The following is a 12,362-nucleotide window of genomic DNA, read 5'->3' as shown; positions in this document are numbered from 1 at the left end:
TCAAAACTCTTGCAGGATGCCACAAATCCAACCACATTGATGTTATCCACATTCTCAATCTCAAACTTCGAGAACCTTTTGGCAATTTCTCTCTGTTTCAAAATTTTCCTCTAACTCCAAGAACAATTATGAGGAATGCCTACACTCCAAAAACTCTTAAAGAAAGAATATTTTAAGAGAAAAATTCTTTTTGGGTGTTTCGATAACATGCCACATTTTTTCATTCGGTGCAAAAAATGACATAAATTTGAGTAATTATTGGGAATCTTGATCCGAAAATCTTAGTGCAGTCAAATGGTTGGATCAAAGTCTTGCATGCTAACGACATAAAGCAAATATGCTAATTGTATAGTCATATACGGTACAGCAGAATGGTTAAGAAGCACATGGTGTTGATTAGAACTCGTATATATATAACTAAAAGAAACGTTAATTCAAGGCCCAACCATTTTGTTTTCTTCTTCAAGGAGACCCTACTCAAAGCCTTAAATTAAAAGCAATTAACAGAAAGAAACGTTATTGCTTAGAACACTACAATAATACTTTAATTATTTAATTAATTATTATATGAACCTACGACTTATCTTGCCAAGTAATTGATAGAGAACATTTGTACACGATCGTGAGAATTGAGACTATTAAACATGTGGGTGTCAATTCGTGTTTGCGTGTCGAGTTTGAGTCGTGTTGAGGCATGCGTATAAGATTATAATCATTTTTTTTTTTTTTAAATGGTCATTATTCTAAAGAAAAAGACTAATTTTTTTTTTATTTAAAAAAAATCAAATAAAAAAAGGACCGCATGTGATATTATTACTTCAGAATTTTTTTTTATTTTTTATTTTTTGGTTTTTTTTTTAAATGATCACATAAAAGAAAAGTTTTGTCAAAGTTGTGTCTCTATCATTTCTATTTGATTAAACGGGTCAAATCTCTCCATCTTAATCCTTTAATTTTGTATTGAGTTTGTGTTGTGCTCGTAAGTCATGTTAAAAATTGTTAGCCATTATAACACATGTCAGATTCAAATAGTGTTAAAGTATAAGTATAAAATTATATAAATCAACCTTAATCTGACCTATTTAGTAAACCAGTTAGAATTCAAGATCACCCAACGGATCTCCAAATTTTCTCCATCGATCTCAATACCTTATCATTTCATCCTATCCATTAATGAGGTAATCTTACAATTTGTCTATAAATTACTATGCAAGTGAACAATAGTAGTGTGGGAAAATATACAATAAATCGATCTCTAAGATCTCTCAGACACCTAAATTTGTCCCTTATTTGTTAGAATAATCGAATAAAAGTGTCGAAGATAACGACATTGCGGCCACTTTTCTACCGAAGCATTTTATAATTGTAATTGACAAGACAAGTACATGGTAATTTTCTATGTCTTTTACAACCTCGAAAGCTGCCCGGTTTGATAAATCTTTCTTTTGTTGTGAGAGAAACTGCGATGAAACGGTCGTTTCAATAGAAACAGTAAAATTCTGATTGTGCATGTTGAAAGAAAGTAAATAAAAATGTACCATGATAATTAAGTAATTAATTATTGGTGGGTGTTATCTTTCTATTTCTTATAGAGGTAGGTGTTAATGGCTTCTATTTTATGGTCAGGCAGTGTCATGTCACACCCAGTCACCGCCGTCCCTCCCCACCCTTCACCATTTTTTAATTTTTTTTGGAATTGAAGGAAAGAGGCCCTATTATTTATTATTATTATTATTATTATTTTTTTGGGAATGTACGAATTTGGACAAATAAATAATAAGGTGAGATGGAGATATTTACATGTATGTTTACTTGTTGAGCCATTAAGAGGTTATGCACAAAAGGACTAGATTGATGATATAATGAAGTGATTGTACTTTTGCGAAACCTGAAAAATAGTCTTGATTATGTGACATGATTAATTGTTTTTCGTACATGAAAAAAGTGGCTGTATTTAAGAAAAGAGAAAGAGTAATGCTAAATCTCCTATTGGTCTTCAACTTTATTTTTAAGCTTGCTAACATGTGTTACTATATTATCGGACTAAAAATATTTAAGAAAAAAAAATGTAAAATTAATTTTTATGATTTACTTGATTTGTAATAATATCAAAATGTTATGAGAACTTATTGGGGTATGCATAATTTAAAAATTACTCCTAATCGTCAAATTCTATTAGTGTGCCACGTTAAAACTAATAAAATGATCAAGACAATGTCTCTCATAATAAAATGTAAAACATATATAAAATATAAAAACTATAAATATATAAAATAGATAAAAATAAAAAAAAAATAAAAAAGTGGGGCTTAGAAAGGGGTGGTCGAGCCGCCCCACAAGTAGGTGGTTAGCAGTACTGTTCTATTTAAGTGGAATAATGTCGTTTTGGAAGGGGTTGGGGACGCCTCTTTTCTTCCCCTTAGGGCCTTACTGGTCAAAACGACGTAGTTTTGACCAGTCTAGGAGTCTTTTTTTTTTTTTTTATAATCCAGTCTAGGAGTCTTCTTCTTCCTCCTTACCCGAAGCAAATTAAAAAACTGAGAAAAAAAATGAAGAAAAATCTAAATTTCTTGTCCTTCAACCCGTTAAGATTCTCCTTTTTCCAATGTTCGCGAAATCGCCCTCTTTGTTGGGGATGACTCTCCAATACCTTCAAAGTTAGTAGAAGGAGAAACCTCTCTTTTATTGGTAAGAAAATATTTTGGTTTCCTTTAATGGAGAACAAAGAAAATTTTTCCAGTATTTTTCTTCCAACAAATAGCGTCTCTTCAAAGCTTTAACATTCCTGATATATTTCAAACCACCCACAATAATGACAAGATATTTTTCTTTTGGTTTGACAATTGACCGATGAAGATTGAAAAAAGCCACCGTTGAAGCCAACCCAAAACTTGCCTGTTGATGATTTGATAGATCTTCGTAAGAATGTTTTGTGAATTTTCATTTTTTTTTTTCTGTCTTCTTCTATGAACAGCTTGGGTATGATACCATCGGTGAAATATGAGAGAATGAAAGAGTGATGAAGGATTGTTCCTCTAAGGTGGTGTTAGAATATCTTTGTACCATGTTAAATATATTTTAATATTACGGTAGAATAATGGAGAGATATAAAAGAGTGAAAGAATAATAGAGAGAGTGAAAGTAAATAATGGACTACATTGTATTGATATATTGATTGATGATAATGAATATAAAAACTTCTATTTATAGAGAGAGTGAAAGTAATGGAGAGATATAAAAGAGTGAAAGAATAATAGAGAGAGTGAAAGTAAATAATGGACTACATTGTATTGATATATTGATTGATGATAATGAATATAGAAACTTCTATTTATAGAGAGGCAAGTAACCTAATAGACTAAAGAAATGTAAATTTAGTAGACTAAAAAAAGATAAACCTAGTAAACTAATAATACCTAAGAAAGTAAATAACAAGTAAATAACCCTAACATAATATTCTTAACATGTGAAAATTCCATGGAGGACAAAAAGAGAGACAAAATCAGAGAAAAAACAATTAATAGCAAATGTTTTGATTCCCACTTTATTTATAAAATGCAATGTAATTCTTATTTCTATTCATGAAAGTTATTATTTTTCACAGAGATAATTTGGTGTGGGATGACCATACTTATTATAGTGTGAAATCATCCATACATCACCAATTTATAATTGTGGGATTTGAGACTATTAAAGATCCATGTGCATGTGTATGTGCCAAAATGGCATTTAAAATAAATTCCCAGTTGCACCTGCACCTAAATTTGTCCAATATTTATTTGAATAATGGAATAAGTTTGGAATTAGATAATGACATTACCGACACTTATCTACCAAAGCATTTTATAATAATGGTTGATAAGACAAGTACATGATAGATTATGTATATCTTTTGTACCCTCAAAAGCTGGCCTGATTGATCATAATCTTTCTTTGTTACTAGAGAAGCTGCGAAGAAATTTAACTGTCATTTCAAGAAGGTAATTAAATAAAAATGTACCTTGGTAAGTAATTATTGGTTGGTGTTAATCTTTCTATTTTTTATAGGGGTATGGCTTCTATTTTATGGTCAGGCAGATTCATATATGTCACAACCAGTCTCCCCCGACGTGCATCCCCACCGGCCCCTTCCGTTTCTTTTTTTTTTTTTTTTTTTTTTACTTTTTGGAATTGAAGGAAAGATGCCTTATTTTATTTTTTTCAGAAAAAGAAATTAATAAGGTGAGATGGAGATATTTTTAAGTACAATCTTCAAGACAATATATGTTATTGGTAATACAAACAAGACGTACTCAGTTCTATTAAGTATTCACATACCAATGTCTTTGCATACTTGTATTGAATTAGGGGCACTTCAGTTTAATTTAGATGACTTGACTCATTTTCTAAAAAAATCGAGAAAAAAAAAATATAATCAAAAGATTTTTCTCATTTTTCATTATTATCACTTGGGAAAAAATATTGAGAAAAAGTTATGGATGTAGCATCTCCAGTCTCGACTCCCTTTTTTTTTTTTTTTTTTTTTTTTTTTTTTTAAATTTTTTAAATTTAATTATTATTATTATTATTATTATTATTATTATTATATAAGTAAAGATTTATTGAAAACATTTCAGAACAAAAAGGAACCATGAACAACCTCTCTCAAAAAAAAAAAAAAATGCCAAAAGCCATATATCGGAGCCTATACAAATAAAGAACTTGATTTGATCTTCTCCAATTCATTTGAACCGGATAATATATAGTTTAGGGTTTAGGAACAAAAGGTGAAAAGTCAGAGGAACCTAAACCCTAAACCCAAATAAGTGCTAACAAGAGGTAACAATGATGAGTCAGCCATCAGGTGCTTCAATAAACGGTGCTATATGTCAAAATATCATCGAGGGTTACTTTGAAATGTCACACTTGAATTTTCCGGACCTAAAAAAATGCCGTTAGCAAAACCCCAACATTTTTTTTCCCCAATTTCTTTTTTTAGTGAGAGGAACGCCAAAGTATACCTAATTGGGATCGATAAACCCAACCTTGTACACCACGATGCTTACCCTTAATTTACACGTTCTGCTATGCCAACATGAAGAAACCTGGCAAAAAAGGAGGATTTGACCCAAATTTAGCCACAACACTATCAAGGTATAAGTGGGGATGGGGTGTTGATTTTTGTATTATATATTGCCTGCCTTCATAGACAAGGTCTTGAACTTGAAGTTGTTAAACCCGACAAATGAAGGTTAAGATGATAATCAACCGTCTTTATATATCTAATTAATCTCCTTTGACTAATTACGGAATTAATGCCTTCCACTCAAACATGCTTCATGGTCAAGCCCTGTGGGACACTTATTTCTTCATTACCTACCATTATGCCACGTCACAGAAGCACCGCTCTTTTTACGTACCTGCTTTGCTGCAGAAAACATGCGAGCTATTTTCATTTGTTTTATTTATTTATTTATTTTTTCTATTTTTTTTGTTTTTTTCCAGTTGATGGGGATTCGATTCCGTGTTTTAGTCATATACTTGGCTTTGTTTCTGTTCTGTTTTATTTGTTTTCTTTTCTCTCCCCCCTTTAAAATTTCTTTCAATATATGTATATATATATATGATCATATTAAAGCCTATGGAATCAACATTACGCTAACTGGGGAGGAAATTTAAAATCAATTGTAGAGTTTAATTTGTGTACAAAATTATAAAATTTGTTGGAAATGATCAAGACGTGCCTTCTCTTCTATCGGGTGCTCTTGAGTTGCAAGCTACAGAAAAGAAACAAGAGCTACAGTCTAGATAGAATGTTTAAGAGTCTCCTTTCAACTCACTAATAACTTATTGTTGCATCAAATGCGAGTGGGAGATCAAGACAAGTGCCACCAAACATAAAAATAAAAAAATGATACGTTGATTACTTAATTAATTCGATGGACCACAATAGCAAAAGCTTCCACTCACTAAACTGTTCAGCTTATTATTCCGTAAGGAATTTACATAATTAATGCACATTTGGGCCCAAACACCCAAATTTTTATATATATATATATATATATATTGTTTATATCTTTTTTTCAAATAAGCTCCATATGTTAATGATTATAAGAAAATTAAGATTGTCCACAGTTGCAGGGACAAGGGGCCCCGAGGTCCATGGAATCCCAAAAATTCTTGAACATATATATATATGGACTTTTGTATAGCCAGAACCTTAAAACTTCTGGACTGGTCATCGATCTCCAAATTTTTCCGAAAAACTCTATATGGTGGACCGACACCCCAAAAGTAATTATATAGAATAAGCCTCACACAAGAAAATTATTGAAAAAAAAAAAATATGAACTTTAAGTCTCAACCAAAAAACTCCTAGCTAGGCTGGCCTCTAAAATAAAAACACACAAAAAAAAAAAAAAAAAAAAAAAAAACTATTTGGTGGTTCTACCTCTCTCAATATATATGACCTATCAGATTAAATCACGTAAAGAAATGTTATACATACTTTTAAGTGCTCATTCCTTGATGTGGTAATAAAAATCACCATTAAATATTATATATACTTTCATCCAATTGTGAATTCTACTGCCATATAAAAGAGTAACTACTTGATAGTATCTATGTATAGCTGTCCTCAAATATATATGTATTATATAGTGTTTTCACTATAAGTTACCATTAAGACCCCTTTCTCTTCGATTCTTTGTGATTGAGTGCTTTCAAGCTTCAAGCTTTCTTTCTCTACTAGCAATAAATCCCAAATAATTCTTCTTATTCTTCTTCAAAAAGAACCATTCCTAATTTCCTTCTATTTTTGATACACATGCGTGCATCGCAAGTAACTATTTTTCCGTTAAATAGTAGTTTGAGAGACTCAAATGTTACTTTTTAAAGTTTGGTGACATAAGTATAAAAGTGAAGATAGTTAATTTGGAGGACGAAAGTGTATTAATTATTTTATGGGGCAATCAAACTGAGGCTTAAATATAAAGTTTAGGGTAGTAATTCATATATGATGCTTTTTTTTTTTTTTTTGATCGAATTATCTCTTCATTGATATAACAATCAAATGGGGTAAAATATTCCGTACAATACAAAATATATAATTAGGAATCTTCACAACTCAAACATTATCTATGACATAAACAATAGTCTCTCGAGCTATTATAAGACAATATCTATGATGCTTTTTCATTAGATTCAAAATGTAATAATGCACCTAGCACATCATAGGCTTTATTTTATTAGTTCTCCTACTCCCAAGAAAAAGGAAAAATATCTTGGCTCTGCCGCTGAGTATTTGACATCTCTAGCACATTAGGCAAGGAGACCCCATCTCCCCGTATCTCTTCCTTTTATGTGCTGAAGCTCTCAATAGTCTGTTGACTCAAGCGTACAAAAGAGGTTTAATCATGGGGGTTCTGACGTCAAAGCGAGGCCCCAGGATTAATCATTTATTTTTCGCAAATGATAGTATTTTGTTTTGTCAGGCTGACACGTGTCGTTGGAGGCGATTGAGTTCTATGCTTATGACCTATGAAAGAGCATCAGGACAAAGACTGAATCGAGAAAAACCGGCAATTTTCTTCAGTCGAAATACCTCTTTGGAAATCAAGACGCAAATCCTAGAAGCCTCAGGAATCCCTGCCACGTAGAGATATGGTACTTATTTGGGATTACCCGCTTTGGTTGGAAAATCCCAAACATGGGCTTTCCAAAGTATCAAAAATAGAGTATGGAAACGGCTCAAAGACTGGAAGTTAAAGTTTTTATCTTAGGTGGGCAAGGAAATTCTGTTAAAGGCAGTCATTCAGGCTATACCTACTATAGTATGAGTGTCTTCTTATTACGGAAAGCTTTATCTACGGAGATTAATTCCCTTATGCAAAAGTTTTGGTGGGGTCATCAAGCAAATGAGTCTCAAATTCATTAGATGAGCTGAGAAAAACTGGGGATTTCGAAAAAGAAAGGGGGAATGGGCTTCCGGGACCTATATTGTTTCAACCAAGCTCTACTTGCAAAACAGTGTTGGATGTTATTAAAAAATGAAGATAGCTTTGTCTCAAGAATAATGAAAACTAAGTATTATCCGAGGAGCTTTGTTCTTGAGGCCAAGAGTGGGAATCGTCCATCTTATATATGCGTGGAAAAGTATACAACGGTCGTGTGGTTTACTCAAAGAAGGGTTGATATGGAGATTTGGGAATGGAAGAAGTGTTAAAATATGGGGTGAGAAGTGGCTTCCAAAACCGAACACTTATGCTATGCAATCCCATCCCCACACACTTGACCAAGAATCGGTGGTTAGTGGCCTCATTAATCCCGATACTCGATGGTGGAACCAGATTTTGCTCCAACAAAATTTCATACAAGAGGAGGTGAATTTAATTCAATCTATACCGATTGGGAGCACTTCTCAACGAGATGTGCAAATTTGGAGGGGAAGGAACTCGGGGATCTTCACGGTTAGGAGTGCCTATTACCTTGCAAAAGAGCTAGCTAGCCACAAGCTCCAAGGCAGAGAGTTCATATAGGAATAGGGACAGTCCTATTTGGCAGGGTATTTGGGGTTAAAAAATGGCAAATGTGAGCAAGAACTTCATGTGGCGAGTATGTCACGACCTTCTACTGACAAGAGACAATATAGTTCGGAAGAAAATAGATATTGATCCCATGTGCCCGATATGTGGACTAGAAGCTGAAACTACTTTCCATATTCTATGGGCATGTCCATCTTCGATGGATGTATGGAGTGGGGGGTCACGTTTATTCCAGAAATTCATCCAACTAGCCCCTAATTTTTTACTAGGAAAAACTTCATTTACTTTCCTCAAACTGTCATGACACTTTTACAATATATTCCATTTCCCAAACTACCAAAATTTATAATGCGGATGTAGTTTGAAGACGACAATTCAAAAGCCAATGCTAAAACATTGAATATTTACATTGTAATTTTTTGTAGTTTGAAGATGACAATGCAATAGCCATAATAGTTTGAGGGGAGAAAGAGAAGTTTTTCCTAAAAAATTAAAAATTATTATGGGATCTTGGGATAATTTCGACCCTATGAAATATTGACTCCACATGACCTATTCCCTGTATCAAACGTTCCTAAATTTCAAATAGATTCTCAGATATTATGTATTGATCTAGCCATTAAGGCAATAACTAATTCTAAAAGTTCTTCTTGTGTTACTCTTGTGACTTTAAAAAAATGAGATAACTTTTAAATCATAATTTGATCAAAATTTAATAGTGATAAATCACAAGGCCAATGATAATTTTAAGAGTCACATAATTCTTATAGTGACATAAGAGGGATTTGTAACATTACTGTTAAGGCAAGCTATAGTGCACGTGTACATTTTGTACATAACTTTAGACAAAAGAGAAGGGACAAAAAGTAGCTAAATGAGGGAGAAAAAGAAGCTAGCTAGCCAGATGAGTACATAAGTGAGATATTCTTCAAGATGTATGTTAAAAGGATTTTTTTTTTTTTTTTTCCTTCTTAGAAGTGATCATTAAGGTTTCGTTTAAAACCTGCATGCCTAACTGAGTTTTACATGGACATCAAAGAGTCAACTGCATTATCAAACAGCACTCTAGCTACTATACCATGTAATTAGAATGCGACATGCATGCATGCATGTTACATGCATCATGATTTTCTTTCGTCATGTGACATGAGGGAGGATAGATATGAGACTAGCCAGGAAGTTTTCGACACATTGGGCCAATGTCATTTTGTCCTTTTCTTCTTTTTTTTAGTTTAAAAAGAATGGCCTAACTGGGAGTTAAAGAAATTTTAATCAATTTTTTCTCTGAACAATGTGCTGCCAATTGATCAATGCATGCATGCCAGACTTTTGCTTCTCATCAAGCACAGCAGAGCTCGAATAGATCAGTTTCCTTAAATTACCAGAGTAAATATTTTGAATTTAAACATTTTTTTTTTTTGTTATTAACCTCTTATTTTAATTAAATATTTTAAATTATAAGACTCATTTATTATAATGAGATCGTACATAAAAACGAGTGGTATATATAATATAAATTAAATGATTAAATACATCAATTTTTATCCGTTTAAACTGTTAATATATATATTATTAGTGATTTAACAAGTTTGTCCTGTGTTCGGTGTGTTATTCTATATGGTGTAGTTGTAACTAGGCTGTGATTTCAAAACCAATCGGCTTCTACCATTCCAGAAGCACTCTTAGCGATCTTTCTGGGATCAAAGAAAAGAAGTGAGTTGGATAGATGATGGGAAGAATATAATTTTTACTAAATGATCTATTGATCTCGAAGACACTATGGAAACCATATCTGCATATATATATAGGTAAACGATACTAGTGTTAGGTCTTCCAATGTGACATGTGACCACATATGGTGCAGTACTGTTAAACCATCATGCCACCTCTTTTGCAGGATTTGGCTGACAAGATTTCAGTCAGATAATTGCAGTTTGTCTCTAAGCACTCCTCATACTGCACAGGTATATAGACTCATTGATTAAGAGTGTAGGACCCCACCCCAGTGATTATATAAACCGTTTGCTTCCCGGACTCAAAGAAAGTTTCTGGAAAAAAAAAAAATAAAATAAAAAAAATGGACAACCCAATTCAGCGAGTGATTGACTGCGTTGGAAGCCAACCACAAAACCCCAAAAAAGTAGCTACAGTACACAAGCTAAGACAAGCAAGGAAGAGTACCCACCACTTCACCTTCCAAACAACTCCCTCTATCTCTATGGCCTCGTAGACTCCATGTAGTTTTCAAATTCCAACTTTGACATAGACTGACTTCATTACGTCTATTTTTCCTCTTTCTTAATATTCCTTGAAGGTGATCATCAGCAGATTGTGGTGCAATGGAAGAAGCTGCAGAGTATCGAATGTGGGCGAAGAGGAAGCATGGTTTGAACCCTTTATACAATAATAATTCATGGGAAGAACAAGCTTTCGCGGAAGATGCAGCGGGTGGTGCTCTAGGAGGGTGCGTATGGCCTCCACGTTCATATTCTTGCAGCTTTTGCAGAAGGGAATTCAGGTCAGCACAAGCTTTAGGGGGTCATATGAATGTCCACAGGAGAGATAGAGCTAGGCTAAAGCAGTCTCCACCTTCCTTCAATGAAACCCTCCATCATAACCATCAAAATCATCATCACAACCCCATCCAGAATAATAATTCCTTTACATCTTCTTTGGGTATTCATCAGTACCCATCTCAGGTTTGTACTTTGGTTTATAACCCTAACCCTAATTCTCCTGATCATCATCATCATCATCCTGGTATTGTGGCATGTCCATCCTCATCATCATCTAGGGTTTCGGCTCCACCAAATATTATCCGTCTTCATTCTTCTTCTATTGTCCAAGAACACCAAAAGAGCTCCCCTAATATTTCTCCCCCTCCATTGTGGTCAAATTTGGTTGCGGACAAATACTTTTGCAATATTTCCGATCTGAAAACCGAGGAAGAGAAAAATTCAAGAATTCTAGAATCAGGGTGTAGGGCTAAGGGGGATTATGTGACACCTGATTTGTCTGTGAGCTTGAATTTAGTTGTCTGTCGAAGTCATCATAATGTTTCAGGTGGTAAGGAGGAGAGTACTGGCAGTTGCAAGAGAAGGAGAAGTGATGCATCACCGTTACCTTTCTTCCCAAAGCCAAGATCAGTTGATGATCATAGCCAACATGACCTCCAATCAAAGGTACTTGAAATAAGCCCCAACTCTATAGAGGACTTAGATCTTGAGCTCAGGCTTGGCGATCGACCTCAGGAAAGGTACAAGTGTTGAACCTCTCAGTGTTAAAAATGAAGGAACTTCTTCTCTGTTGCTTGATTTCCCCCACCTTTTGCTTTTCCGTTTTCCCTTTGATATAGAGGTCAAGGCCTCTTTTGCTTGGAGTTTGACCAACCGACTTTCTTGAGATTTCATAAATTTGCAGGGTGTAACAATAACAAGATGTATATGATCACATAAAGCATGAAAACAATACAAATATATATATATCAGCTTGTGCTTAGTCATAGTACTAATGATAACTTCATATTTGTTGTTTTAGTCGATTATCACGAAAAGGTATTTTGGAAACTCTAAACTAGAGATCCATATCATTTCTTCCTTCCTTCCAAGTTCCAACACTTGATTCACTTTTACCTTGTAATTTGTTGCCAGTTTTACTATTATATTTCATGACTTGACAAGCAGCACCATGTAATATTAGTCGATTTAGGGTTTCACAGGCAATATATATCTCTTTGTTGCCATCAATTAACTCATTGCCTTGTTGAGATGTTTTATCCTGATTCCAACGTCTTCACAGAAAAATTCTATTTTCAATTTGTAACTTTAGGATTTCAGGTTT

General features: G+C 33.6%; 1 protein-coding gene across 1 annotated transcript; it reads left to right on the top strand.

The window, feature by feature from the left end:
* The first annotated feature begins 10,861 nt into the window (after nt 1-10,861).
* LOC132162438 (zinc finger protein 10-like) lies at nt 10,862-11,908 on the top strand. Its single transcript, XM_059572679.1, has one exon. It carries the CDS (start codon nt 10,862-10,864, stop codon nt 11,789-11,791), a length of 930 nt encoding a protein of 309 aa, XP_059428662.1. The 3' UTR covers nt 11,792-11,908.
* Nucleotides 11,909-12,362: the final 454 nt, after the last annotated feature.

The sequence above is a fragment of the Corylus avellana genome, chromosome ca9 (genome assembly GCF_901000735.1).
Source record: "Corylus avellana chromosome ca9, CavTom2PMs-1.0".
Lineage (NCBI taxonomy): Eukaryota > Viridiplantae > Streptophyta > Magnoliopsida > Fagales > Betulaceae > Corylus > Corylus avellana.
Note: the sequence above shows the minus strand (reverse complement) of the source record. Positions and strands in the feature narration are given on the sequence as shown.